This window comes from Pterocles gutturalis, unplaced genomic scaffold (assembly GCF_000699245.1).
Source record: "Pterocles gutturalis isolate BGI_N339 unplaced genomic scaffold, ASM69924v1 scaffold36009, whole genome shotgun sequence".
NCBI lineage: Eukaryota > Metazoa > Chordata > Aves > Pterocliformes > Pteroclidae > Pterocles > Pterocles gutturalis.
The window spans coordinates 81,891-95,565 of record NW_010131906.1 but is presented as its reverse complement, the minus strand read 5'-3'; the positions used below and the strand labels follow the sequence as shown (position 1 = coordinate 95,565).

General features: G+C 34.9%; 1 protein-coding gene across 1 annotated transcript in view; it reads right to left on the bottom strand.

Annotated features, from left to right (window-relative positions):
• The window catches only part of LDB3 (LIM domain binding 3), a gene marked incomplete at its 5' end in the record, with an annotated part of 83,140 nt that overhangs the window by 17,214 nt on the left and 52,251 nt on the right, over nucleotides 1-13,675 (bottom strand). Inside the window, 4 exons of the mRNA XM_010080753.1 lie at nucleotides 4,382-4,489; nucleotides 6,144-6,308; nucleotides 10,521-10,727; nucleotides 12,473-12,508. Of these exons, the coding sequence (XP_010079055.1) occupies nucleotides 4,382-4,489; nucleotides 6,144-6,308; nucleotides 10,521-10,727; nucleotides 12,473-12,508 (516 nt within the window). The remainder of the gene's footprint in view (nucleotides 1-4,381; nucleotides 4,490-6,143; nucleotides 6,309-10,520; nucleotides 10,728-12,472; nucleotides 12,509-13,675) is intronic.

Here is a 13,675-nt window from a genome sequence, read left to right as displayed (position 1 = left end):
CTCTCATCCAGTTTTGCTCATTCTTTAGTTGTGGAATTCTAATTCAGCCACTGGACTGTTTGCTTTGACATTCATCATTTATTTGTATTAGCACCAAAAAAAAAAAAAAAAAGTATGACACATCAAATCTTAAAAAGCAAACCTTGAATGGACCAAAGTCCAAAGATCAGCTATGTTTCCTAGCTAATTATGGGGCAACTAGGAGAACCCCACAGCAGGGAGGAGCAGGACATAGTTGAAACAACGCCATCAAGCCATCACATTCAACTATTCCCTTGCACTACCATTCTACTGTTTGTTTACTAAACAGAGTCTTAGGTAAATAGCTTTATTTTTTTCCTTTGGGAAACAGCATAATTTCAGAACATAAATGATTCATTTATGTAAATACAGAAAGTACTTAAAAGCCTGCACAATGTATGATCTGAGAAATAAAAGGATTCAGAATGAACATAGCTCCTGTCCGAATGCAGAGCAGTGCAGGGCTACATGGCAACAATCACATCTCACAGGAGCACAGCCCACATTTGCCAGAATTACCAGAAGCCTGTCATATGCCAGTTATTTTCCTACCTTCTGAATAAGAGTTTTCCTTCCCTTTACCTCAGATGCAGTGCTTGGATTAAAATCCTAGGATCACAGAAGCTACACCTTCCTTTTAGAACCATAATGGTAATTCTTTCCATCATTTCTCCTGTTTTTGTATTCCCAGAGTGCTGTCTCACTGGTTGTCCTGCTTTTACCCTCCAGATCGAATAACCAGTTGCATAAACAGCTTCATAGCTTATTTCAAACACTCTGCTATGCTTTGTTCTTTGTGAGTAAGATTGTAAGTGAGAAAGTAAGATAACATTGCAGATTTAAAAGTAAGAGTAACATGATCAGTTAAGGATTAATGACTTCAAACATTTCTCTTTAGGAACACTATAAAGCTTGTACTTAGGTTAGGTATTGTGCGTATGGCCTTGCCCACAAAAGCAAAATCACTATAGAACTGGATCTACCAAAGTTTAAAATCAGATTTAAGTCATTAAGGACATTGATCAAGAAATCCTCCTGCATTTTCTTGGTGGACCTTTTTTAAGGTATCCAGAAGAAAAAGAACCCCAACAAACACTGGAATAATGGTGGTAAAATCTCAGCCTCATTCTACCTGAGCACATTTTACAGGATGGGGATACTGTTGAAACTAAGGTCATCCATATTTTATTTTGAACTAAAATTATATGAAATGCTGCAATGGTCCAATGGTATATATCAAGCTGAAACTGGATTCTTAAGTCTGTACTTTGCATGCTAATTGATTTCTAAATTAAAACTATCAGATGCTCAAAATTTGAATTATTAATTAATTTAGAAGCCAGTTTTAGTCCCATGTGTTTCAATACACTAGTTATAATACATGACCATTTTAAAAACAAACATGGAAGTAGTGCACAAAGATAAAGAACCTATTTCAGCTGCAACACAGCCCTCCAAAAACAACCAACCAAACTGAGTTTGCTTTTTGTAGCTGATTAACAGGGAACCTATTTTTTACAGGTCCTACAAATTTCTGATTTGCCTTTATGTCCCAAGGCTCGCTGAATTACTGAATTTCCAAGAGAGGTATTAGCTAAGACAATATTTACCTGCTGGTAACAGCTGGAAGCATATGTCAGCGTGACATGTTTATCATCCATTGGCAAGTAATATTTTAGGGTAGTAGCATTTAAAGCTGATATGCTGTAAACTTTGACTTAAATAATTGCCAGGTACAAGCAATAGGTTTTAGCAGTCTGATTAAAGTATTGCTTTCTGAAATGGACAGTTGTTTTTCATAGATTCATAGAATCTTTCAAGTTGGAAGAGACCTCAGGAGGTCTCTCGTCTAACCTCCAACTCAAGGCAAGGCCAGGTCTGAGGTCAGACCAGGTTGCTCAGTGTTTTACTCAATGGTGTCTTGAAAACCTTCAAGACTGGAGACACACAGCCTCCCCAGACAATCTGCTTCCTTTCAAAGTGGCAAGAAAGGGTAAAATGGTCCATGCCAATCTAATGCAGGAGACAAAAGACATTTGAATGGGAAGTAAATTTTAATACTTCCAGGTGACCATTTTATTAGTCATTATTCATTAAAATTGTGATTCACACAGATTAATCCATATTGATGCATAACTACAAATGAATTTATAGTTTCAAGGCCTCACACTGCTTCCCTTCTGCCTGTTAAAGGAACGTGAAATTCAAGTGAAACGGATAAAGGCTCAATCAAGAAACACTATTATATTAGCTCAAAGATAGCCATGCAAGTAGTGTCAGCAAATAATGGATATCTTTACACGAATTTATTAGCTGTTTATATGTAAATTATACATACTTGTTGCTTTACTGTCATTTCCAAGACAGCAGTGAAAACATAGCTCTTTATGGAACAGCAGATTTATCCCAAAAGATAACAAAATACATCTGCATCTAATTCTTATACCAAAAGCTATGCCAGCAGTTGTCAGTCTGTCCCAAGTGACTGTTATACCCTATTCCTGACCAACATAGCTACCATACTTCAATGTGAAGAGTGTCTGTTCTGGGATTCAGAAGGTCTATTCGCAGTTCTGTGATTAATACAAATTAATTGTGAGCTTCTTAAATGAACAGCCTTCAGTTAAAAAAAAGTACGCGTGCGTTAACCGCTTTGTGAAAATATGCCTTCTCCCTACTTGAGCAGCTTATTTTAAGAATTTTCTATGATTATAAACTATCCAGGTCTTAAAGGTTTCTAGACATAACTTTGATAACTCTGATTTCAAAGCTCATAATCCTATGATTCACATATTCATAAGGATTTCTGAAGTTTTTAGATTACTCTGAGTATGGTCTTACAACTCATTAGTCCAATTTTAGGATGGCTCCCCTGACTAGCAGCATTCTCAGTGTTCAAATCTGTCTGCCTTCACCTAGTCAGACAGCTTGACAGAATAATAAAAAGAAAATCCAAAGCAAATTTTATTTCTGAAGTAAAGCCATTTCTTAAAACTAGAAAATTTGTAGTTTTGACATTTTAAAAGTGTGATGTGTTCCTTAGCCCTCCCCTTATATCCTCCTACTCCAAATACTCAGAAATTGTGAAATTAATAGAATTTTTTCACTCAATTGTAAAAATGCCTTTCTCATCTTGGGTGAGAAAAAAAAAAAAACACCTGATTGAGATTTCACCAATGGAGTCCTAAAAGTGATATATGCAATGCATCTGTGATTTTATCTTTTGCATTCCTCCAAAATTGTTCATTGCAGTCTTTCATTATCTGATTGTTTTTCTTGAAGGGGAAAAACTAGGGCCTTTTGTGTCATCTAATCTCAAGGAAATATGCATATAGTGCAGAAATAAAAAGTATTACATACAGTACTACTATTTACGATTAATGTACTTCCACTCAAATAAACAGAATTACATCAGCAGTTAATTTTATTTCTTATGTTTTATCAGCTCCATATGGGAGTTACACCCCCTATGTAATTCCCATGGGTGTAAACAGCCATGTTTACATCCTAGAACTCAGAACTCTTCTGATCTTCTGTTCTGTAGCTGTTTAATTTTTGCATTGGTTTCAGTGATGTGAAGCCAACCAAAATGCTTTCAAGTGTGCACCTGTGCATAGCACTTAACTGCTGTTTTCTACGATACTCTTAAGAAAGATCATTATACTTCTTGATGTGGAGCCTTCAAACTTGCACACTTTGTTCATTTCAAACATCACCTATGGGTGATTCCTAGAACACTTTTATATCATCATAAGAGAGACATGGCTGATTATAATCTCAAATGTATTGCTGATTATTATCATCATTACTCCTGAAAACTGTGTTCAAATAATGAATATTAAAATCTACTGCATTCTCCTCTGTTAGTCTTGACAAGGTGTTAATGAAAGCAATGAGAAGGGTTAGCAGTGAGGCAGTACAGCAGCATTCTCTCTTTCTAGTAATAGATGCCACTTTTCCCTGTCACTGGTCTTTTGTTAGTCATGATTAAGAGCATAATAAAAGGTCTGTGATTCCTGTGATTCCACCAAAGAAAAAAAAAAAGCCTGTCATTCTCACCCAGTGTCACTAAACAAATATTTTCATTTTAAGATGGCAAAATCAAAACAAACCAACTGAAATACCTTTGTTCCAAAAGGATCTTTTGGTCATATATCCTAAATCTAAAACGGAGGTGTTTCCTAGCTCAGTTTTAATGTGATGGATAAGCAAGAAGGCTATTACTTTAAACACATCATGCTTTTCAATAGTCTCTGCCAAGCCAATCTCTCAAGAAATTGAAAACCTGAAATTGGAGAGAGTAACACAGAATAAAAGCAAATTAAGTTAAAAGAAAAAGAAGAGAGCTTTACAGATATACCTAGCCTGAGATGAGATAACGGATGAAATAGTGGAAGCTGCTAATGACATGTTCTTGGACCCATGGAAAGGCTTAAGCTGTGAAAGAGAGCTGGGGGCTGCAAGCGCTCTGTGGAAGACACAGTAAAGGCATGAAAGCATGTACAAAATAATTGAACAGGGACAAAAATAATGACAATCAGAATCAAGCCTTGTTGGAGCTCAGATACAAGAGGACTGCTGCATAGTTACCAGGAACAGGTTTTCTGTAGCATACATCTGTGGACTTACAGAATAGCACAACCAAACACATTCCTACAGAACACAAGACAAAATGCACACATTACGTAAAAATCTTAAAACCAGAGTCTATCGGTAACTAAGAAAGACAATATTTCAGGACAGGACTTTTGTCAATGATACATGTTTTTATCAGCAAGATCTGAAGATGTTTGAGTCTGAATACAAGCTAAACTTTTTAATATGCAAACAGTACCAGACAAAAGATTCTCCTATTTTGAACGCAAGTCATTGGCATAACTAGTTTAGTAGAGGCATTTATTTTTGAAGCATATATTAGATAATTCATTTTTTTCCTGCTACAGTTTCAACTGATGGATAAAAATTACTTAAACCATATCCTTGTTTCTTGTCAAAGTGTCTTACAGCACAGTTCTGAATTACAGAATAATACCTTATTCAAACCTCGTTTGCTGGCTGGATGATTAATTTGCTTGCACTGGAATAAAAACACTAGTGTCCAGTAGGTCACAGGAAAAAACTAACTAAAGTGAGAAACTAAGCAGTAGGTATACATGAATAATTTAAGTCAACTCGCAAAAATTAAATGAGAAATAGAGCCAAGAGAACATTTCCAATTGCATTTACACAAATGTAAGATATGACAGACTACATCTTTAAGTCTCAATTATTTAAAGCAGTTTACATTACTGCAAGTGTGTTTTTTCTTGGATTTTTTAAAGCATTATAAAATATACAACCTTTAGGAGTATTCATGTAGCAAAAAAACAAAGAGAAAAGAATAATATGCACCAGACAAATTCACTCTATCTCCAAAATTACTATAATGTAAGTGACAGCAGTATAAATCTCACGCATTTCTTCCCAGACCATCTGACAACTTTTAATATACAACTGTAACTCCTGTTGTACTACAAGTATTATGAATGCATACCTCCTTGAAACTCACTTTAGTTTTACAGCTAAATCTCATTAGAGAAAAGGGCACAGATAAATCCAACAAATTAATTGACTTAATACCTTACAGAGCAAGTCCATCATCAAATGTGTGGTTTTATTGACACGTTGGTCATTGCCTACTATATTTTACTGACATCTGCTATGATATGGTAAGCTCAATCACGTGAGTAAATGACATTTTCTGATTTTCCATTTCATGTCATACTGCAGAAACACTGTTAAAAGAACCTTCATTCAACCACGGTAACTATTATGAGGAGTTGTTTTGGTCTTATTACAAGTGGTGAAAAAACATTTCTAGTTTTAACCCTAGACTTGCTTTCTGAAAGTGTAAGCTGTATTGCAGACTTAAAGCTACATTTTTTCAGGCAGTTTCATTTTGCAAATTCTTTGCAAACATGAACAACGTACTTCAAAATAAGAAGACACACCAAAATATATAAAAGCATATAAAATAGGTTACAGCTTTTACATACTACATTCTTAAGTTAAGAATGTGTATGCAGCATTTCCAGAGCCATACAGGGGTGTATCTGTGAAAGGACAAAGCAATGAAGCATTACCTCTGGAAGGAGGATGAGAAAGACTCTTGCGCTACTGAGGTGGTTGCTGGTGGTGTCATCAGACTGGCTGTATTTTGAGTGGCAGTAGCAGGCTGATGGGCTGAAGCATGTGGTGCAGGAGCAGAGGCAGAACTGGTAGACACTGGAGCATGCTCAACAGGGGTACTAATTAGAGTTAAATTAAATAAAACAAGAAGCATCTTAAGAAAGTACATATTTAAATGTAGAGCATGAAACCTACTATGTTTGAACCCGAAGCTGCAAACATAGTAGCAGGCTGTGTTACTGAGGGAAAAGCACAATTATGCAAAGAAAATAAGACATTTGTTAGGCCTTTTCAGATGTGCAGTTAAGACTGTAATGCAGTTTTGGTCCTGCCTGACTGAAACTTATTCCAAGTAATGCTCAAGTCCTGCTCCCACTGAAGTCAGTGGCAGGAAACATGGCATACAGTACTTAAATGGTTGCAAAGAGCCTGTCACAGATTCTCTGAGCTCAGATAAATTTCATACAATATTGACTCCTAGAGCTGGAGTTTACATTAGGAGTAAACTTTTTAATCAGATGAAGAAAAGCAATTTAAAGGATATTATCATAGTCTTGTATCAGCAGGCTTCCTGCAAGTTCCGATAGTCTAGAAATCCAGACAGCACAGTGCTGTGTTGGGTTTAGTCAGTTTTGTGCAATACAGGTAGTGGAAAGATGTTTAAAAGGAGTCCATTGATTGTCAGTTCATCTGTGACCTAAATTCACCCGACATTACACTGTCAAACCCATCAAACAATAAGATGCCTTTTTACGCATAGAACAGTATCCAAAATACAAGGGAAGATGTAGCATAAAGTTTTACTACACCAGTTTTAAACCCACTAGGATGAGGAGCACAAGTTGTTATCCTTGTGGCCCTCTTGTGCTATTGTGGCACAGATAACATGGAACAGAGAAATATTAATTTTTAATTCATTTTATCTTTATTTGATTGCAAAATAGATTAATTGAATTTAATAATAATAATTATAATAATAATAATCTGGTCTCTTATCCTGTGGCCATTTTAGTAAGCTATTGAACTACTAGTGTCTTTCATCACGTGGTGTCAGAGCACCTAGTGCTCATTAACATATTTTAGCCTTGCAGCCTCACTCAGATTTATTTTTAATTCATTTTATCTTTATTTGATTGCAAAATAGATTAATTGAATTTAATAATAATAATTATAATAATAATAATCTGGTCTCTTATCCTGTGGCCATTTTAGTAAGCTATTGAACTACTAGTGTCTTTCATCACGTGGTGTCAGAGCACCTAGTGCTCATTAACATATTTTAGCCTTGCAGCCTCACTCAGATTTACAAAGTGTTACTCATCTCTTACAGATAGACCAGTGGGGCAAAGCTACCTATTAGAGAGCTTTGCAAGATAGTACAGTCAAAGCCATCCACTGCTAAGAAATGAACCAATCTTTTGGGAGGTTCAGTTTATAGTCTTCCACTAGCTTTTACATGAAATGGGAAAAAAAAATCCTTTAAAAAAAAATCATTAAGTGGACTTACAAGATTCCAGTTCTTTGCTGACTGTTTCAATGAACTTAATATCAAGAAAATAATAATACGTATATTCATTATTCACATGTCAATAAAACTAACAAAATCAGTAGGTCATTTAAAATTAAAAGGGAAAAAAAAGGAGAAACAAGAAAAGACAAAGGCTTAATTTTGTGTTTAGGGAGATCCACCTCTGGCTTCTTACAAATGAATCCTATCAAGATGATGGGATTTGGCAATTCTCTTGCGCAATGTACAAAGAATGCCCAAAATAATTCCTGAGCACAGTAAGTATCAAATAACAAAAGAAAGCTTATGGTTCCATGACTGTTTCTCAGCCAAACCTTAGCCCTTGAACATTCTTTCTCTCAGCTTTTTTTCCTATGTAAGTTTGCCATTGTGCAAACATTTTCTCTGTCTTTCAGCCATTCTATCTAATATTTTCTTTTGCGTCTCTCAGAAGCACTGATTCAACAAGTTATGCTCTTCAGGACCTAGAAAGAGCACTTGGTACTTCAGAATTCATTATACCCCTTGCTCTTCAAGGGACTGTCCCATTTCCCCTGTTCGCTTTTTCTTCTCCACCTTCTTGTATGATTTAGTAGTCTAAATGATGGTGTCTTTTATTTTGGCTGAATATTTTACTGTTTGATTAGCTGAAATGGAAGTGCAGTTCTTTTGCCCACCAATTTCAAAGTTGAACGCAGCCCACAACAAAAGCAGAAAATCAGTATTTTCTCCCTTATGAGTTTCATCTGCAATTATGAACACAACAAGTGAGCTCCTGAAAATACTCACTCTGTTTGCAATTCTGGTTTTCAAATCACTACACCAAAAGTTTTGCCATAGTTTTACAGAAGTCTGTCCATCATAAAAATCAGATCAGTTCTTCCATCTTCACACATTTGCATTATGATCTAAATTCTTCCGCTTAGCTATACAGTATCAATTACATAGACTATATATACAGCTACTCTCCTATTGTACATCACAGCTGTGGATCATGGGCTAGTTTGTTACCGAGTTTTAATACTTGCAGGATTTTTTTTTGCCCTGTGCAACAGTGGGTACTGGAATTGTCACATTAAAAGGTGTGGAGTCAATATCTAGTACTTACAGATCTCTGATTTGACAAACAGGAAAAGACTGAACGATACTGCATATAAAAATGGAACTTAATACATATCCTAAAAACAAATACAAACTATGATTTCACCTATTTAATCTTTCTATTTTCACTGAAGTGAAAGGGAATTTCCTACAGATTTCAAGAGAATCAAGACTTTACACCTTGAATAGAAGAAAGTTACTTAATTGTTGTAAGGATCTCCAAAATGTTAACCAAAACACATACTAAGTGATATATATTTAAGAGAAAGAAAAAAAAGAGATAAGAATATGTGTGGACATGGACCTGTGTGGAGACAGATTTGAACTGGACAAACACACATAAACAAAATAAATGCAAATATACTGGAATACCTTATAAAATTTAAAAGAAATACAATCAAATTTTATCTTACATGCTGTTTTTAGTAGGTCTTTTTATAGTATTAAAATGTTAATAGGCTTGATCACCTTCCTGCAGGGTAGAATACATTAATTAATGAAACAAGGAATTGGAATAAATATAAATATAATAAACCTTAAAACCAGGGTGATCTGGTTACATACAATACACGCAGTTGGTAACTAACTCTCTACTCAGTTTTATAGAAAGAGTTCAGACTAACTTGACTGCTTGTAGTTTAACCACCATAAATTCTAAATAATTTTATGTAGATATTAATTTCATATAAAATATCTAAAAAAATCTTTTCCTCAAGATTGCCTCCTTCCTAGATTTTCAGTCTGATTTTTTTCTAGTTTTTCAGGTCCAGAAGAATTTTAAGAACTGATAAATGTGAATGCTGCTTTATAAAATAGATCATCTTCTATAACCGCTTCATGATTACATATGTTGGAGTTTTGTTGTTGTGTTGGTTTTTTAAATACGGTTATCCTGTACACTTTTCATCTTCACAGTATTTTGCATTTTAATGAAAATCAAAGCAAATGGATGTTCTCAAACATCTCCATATTTGGGGTAACAAATAAACATAAAATGCATGATGTGAGTAAGTTATGTGGATGAAAACAAACACACATATTTCTTCTCAGCTGATTTTCAATCATGAACACAGATCAGTAGAGGTTAAGAGGATAATAATGGTTAACAACCATAATGAGAAAACACAGCAACAAACACACTCTTTACATTAAAAGAAGTAAGTGCAGATTACACTTCTTTCTATCAGTAAAGTCCTACATTCTAAGACTTTCTTTCCAAATAACAACCAAGTGGATTATTAAAGCAGTACTTGGTCTCCTTTGCATAATGCATGACATTCTTTTTGTTTCAAATCCTCCAACAGATCTCTTGCAGAGAACTGAAAACACTGGAAGCAAAAATAAAATGAATGGGCAAAAGTTATCTCTTATTGTAACATTTGTAGAAAAAAAAAGTGCTGGAGAAGGTGTTTAGAGAAAGCCATAACATGGAAGAGCTTAGCATTTGAATAGGGGAATGTTTGTAGAAACACAGTAATATCAGTTACTGTTTCTCTGCAGAAGGTGCTTAACGACTGTTCTCTCTGTATCCTAGGGGAGATCCTCAGGAGTGCCACTTCAAATGTAAAACCCTTATGAATAAAAGTTGCTGGAATTTGTAGAACTTGGACATCTGCCATTTAGGCAACAGGCATTTCCGTCTGAAGGAGTTAGAGGTTGTTATTACCAAACCATTCCAAAGCTCCAAACCAGGTCAGTTACGTAATTACACATCACAGTGTACCTTTGATAACTGGATGAAGTAAGAGGGACTTTCTGGCCAGCATTGATGAAACTGGCTTCCCTCTGACTTGTACCCACTCCAAACCTCACAGACCCCTTGGAGGCCACTGGCTTAGCACTGTCAGTGTTGGCATCCATGGTGCATGATTTAGGAGGATGCCAAATACTTGAGGTCACATACTGTGGCACATGCGTAGTAGCTGTAGGCCTGGGTAACAAAGATTACAGGGGATTTGTAAATGAGATATTTGTTATCATGTCACCAGTTTCCCAGGTAATAACAGGTTTTTGAGGGAGAAAGAATCCCAGCCACAGAAGAAGCTGGTGGTTTAACAGAAAAATATTTGTTAATTTTTTTAATTTTCAGAGATATATGTGCTTACCATCTACCATACCAAATAAAGTAGCATTTTAGAATGCTAATACCTGGCCCTTTAAGACAGCAGTTATTACTTAAATGCAGTCAAGCCTTCAGAAAAAAACAAAAACAAAAACAACAAAACCAAAAACCCATAAAATAACAAAAGTGCTAAACCTCATAACTGAAAAATAAAGTCTAGGTTTAATAATGAAGGCATTATTTTTCTTTTTTCTTTCTCATGGAAGATTTATATCTGTAAATATCCAGTGTCCTCTTTTTGTATCCCCCAATTCCTCATACCATAGGACATCATCATGATATCACAGATGAAGTAATGAGAAATCTTGACAGTTTATTAGTTTATTACTGCTTAAGACCAGGAAAGGCTTAAAGAATTAAAAAAGTACCTTGTGTTAAATCTGGAAACCATATTGCTAGGGATATCAAAATAAGACACATAGCAGAGCTGTGGTGATAATAGAGATGGAGAAAAGCTATGGTATGACAAAACATGCAAGATTAAGGCAATGTGGTATGACACACCAGGCATACATCAGAAATCGTTCCTGGTAAAATAAAATAATTTAAAAAATATTTTCAGTGGAGCAGATGCATAGTCCTGTAGAAGATTTTTACACAAATGAAACTGCTAGTGAAATGCTAACACGTATCACTTGTTTTTTCAATTTAATCTATATACAGTTGTTATAGAGGAATCAAGACATTTATTTCATCCTTTTGACATAAGTAATTTAAAAATCAGTTTTTGGTACTATTCCAAGTGCCGGTTGTCATAAGTGATAATGCTTGCACTTTGATTTTAACTCTATGCAGCATTTGTTCAAATGTGAGCAGTCTTATAAACAACAAAAATAAAAAGTGGTTGCACACTGTTTAGGCAGGAATCAACAAGTCAGAGGAAAGCAGTGAGACAGAATTCCTTCCATGACAAACTAAGCAGATGTATTTCTTTGCTCCATTAAACAATTGGTCAGATTCACTCAAGAAGTACCTGTGTTTCAGCACTTGTGTGTTTCAGTATATGAACTAATAGAAAACAATAAATTTCTATATGTAACTGCAAGATGTGCCGAGATTCTTTGGGAGAAAACAACTTTTGAAATAACTTACTTACAGAAATACTATGTTTTGAACCTCATAACCCATCAAGGTTCAATCAAGATATGCAAGAATCTGATATCGAAATTTTCTTAAAATACCAAAAGGATAATCTTATTTAGATTTCAAATACATCTTGAACAATCTAGACAAACTTTAAAATGGAAATTGTTCTTAAAACTCCATCACAAACTGACCATACTCCATTTCAAGAACATTTGATAAAAGCTTCTTATTTTTCAGGTTTACAAGTTCTGAGAAACGTGATCCCTGCCTGCCGCATCTCACAGGGCTTTCTGAAGTCTGCATTAGAAAAAGATGTCTAAAAACCCACTTGGTTGAAATGTCTACATTCATTCATACATCTGCTCAAACAGTGTACAAATTTCATGTTTTTGAGGTAAGAACAATATGGGGAAAATGGAGATAAACTCTGAATAGGAGGGAAGCCAAACACACAGAGCAAACTTTACCTGTTTTCTGATGCTGCAGCAACATTTTCCTTGTCTCTGTGAAAGGAGGGGATACAGTATGAATAAAGTAAATGCGATTGCTAGTAGTGGCAAAAAAAAAAAAAAAAAAACACAACAGGGAGAAAGAAGATGAGTTAAGGAGAAATGTTTGGTTGCAAAAAGCATTCTAGAGTGGTTGCTCAAAAATGTAGTTGTGAGAAACCTCTTCAGCTCTCCAAGTGAAACCCACCAGCTGTACATGTTTACTGTATGCTTTTCTCAATTGCAAACAACTTTGTTTCAGTATTAAAGTAAAATGAAGGAAAATTAACAGTTAGAAATTAGACATCATATGTATGTATATAATTTCAGGCATAGTTTTGACTTTAATAAGTTCCCTCTTAAAAGAAAATTTCAAGAATATTCCATTTGAAGGTATTTTGACGCCAACTCCAAGTGGTAAAATTAGTCAGACTTGGGCAGTCCTCAAGGATCCAATATTTTGAAGTGATAAGCAGTTAAATGGTTAACAAAGACTCATACAGGATGGATTGTATATGTCTAGCATCACTTAAAAATTCTCTGTCCTACCCAAGTAAGTACTAGTTTTCTCAATCTAAGTTGGATTAGAAACAAGTGCAATCATTCCTTCACTGAAGTGAGGAATGTCAGCCTCAATTTCAGTGACAGAGAATGAGGCTGTTATTCTTTAAACACACACACTTACAAAAATAACTGATCATTTTAAGTGCAAGCAATTGTGTATTGTAAGAAGATAAAACATAGGCATTTTCGTAAAGAACAGAATCCTTTAGCCTTAGACTCCTCAATTTGAAATCCAATTAAGTTAAGTAATTGAGATAGTCTCAATATTTAGCAACTTAGTGGGTGGTTGTGTCCTTTCCTATTAACAAACTCTGCTGGAATTTCAACATGTTTTAAGTTGAAATATGACAAATGAGAACATTTTTCTTAACTGGGATCTAAAATTACAAAACACAAAGCAAACATCCTCATTTACCCAAGCGAACTTTCTTTCTGAAGAGTCCTTCGAAGAAAAGGAATACATGTATTTATTTATGTACATTTGTTGGGCTCCAGTCACTGCCTTACATCATGTTTGGAAGGCTAGTCTTAATATTTTCCACATTATTAGTACTATTTCATATATTTCTCTCTGTGTTTATGTATGTACATGTATGTGTATATGTACAGTCACATACT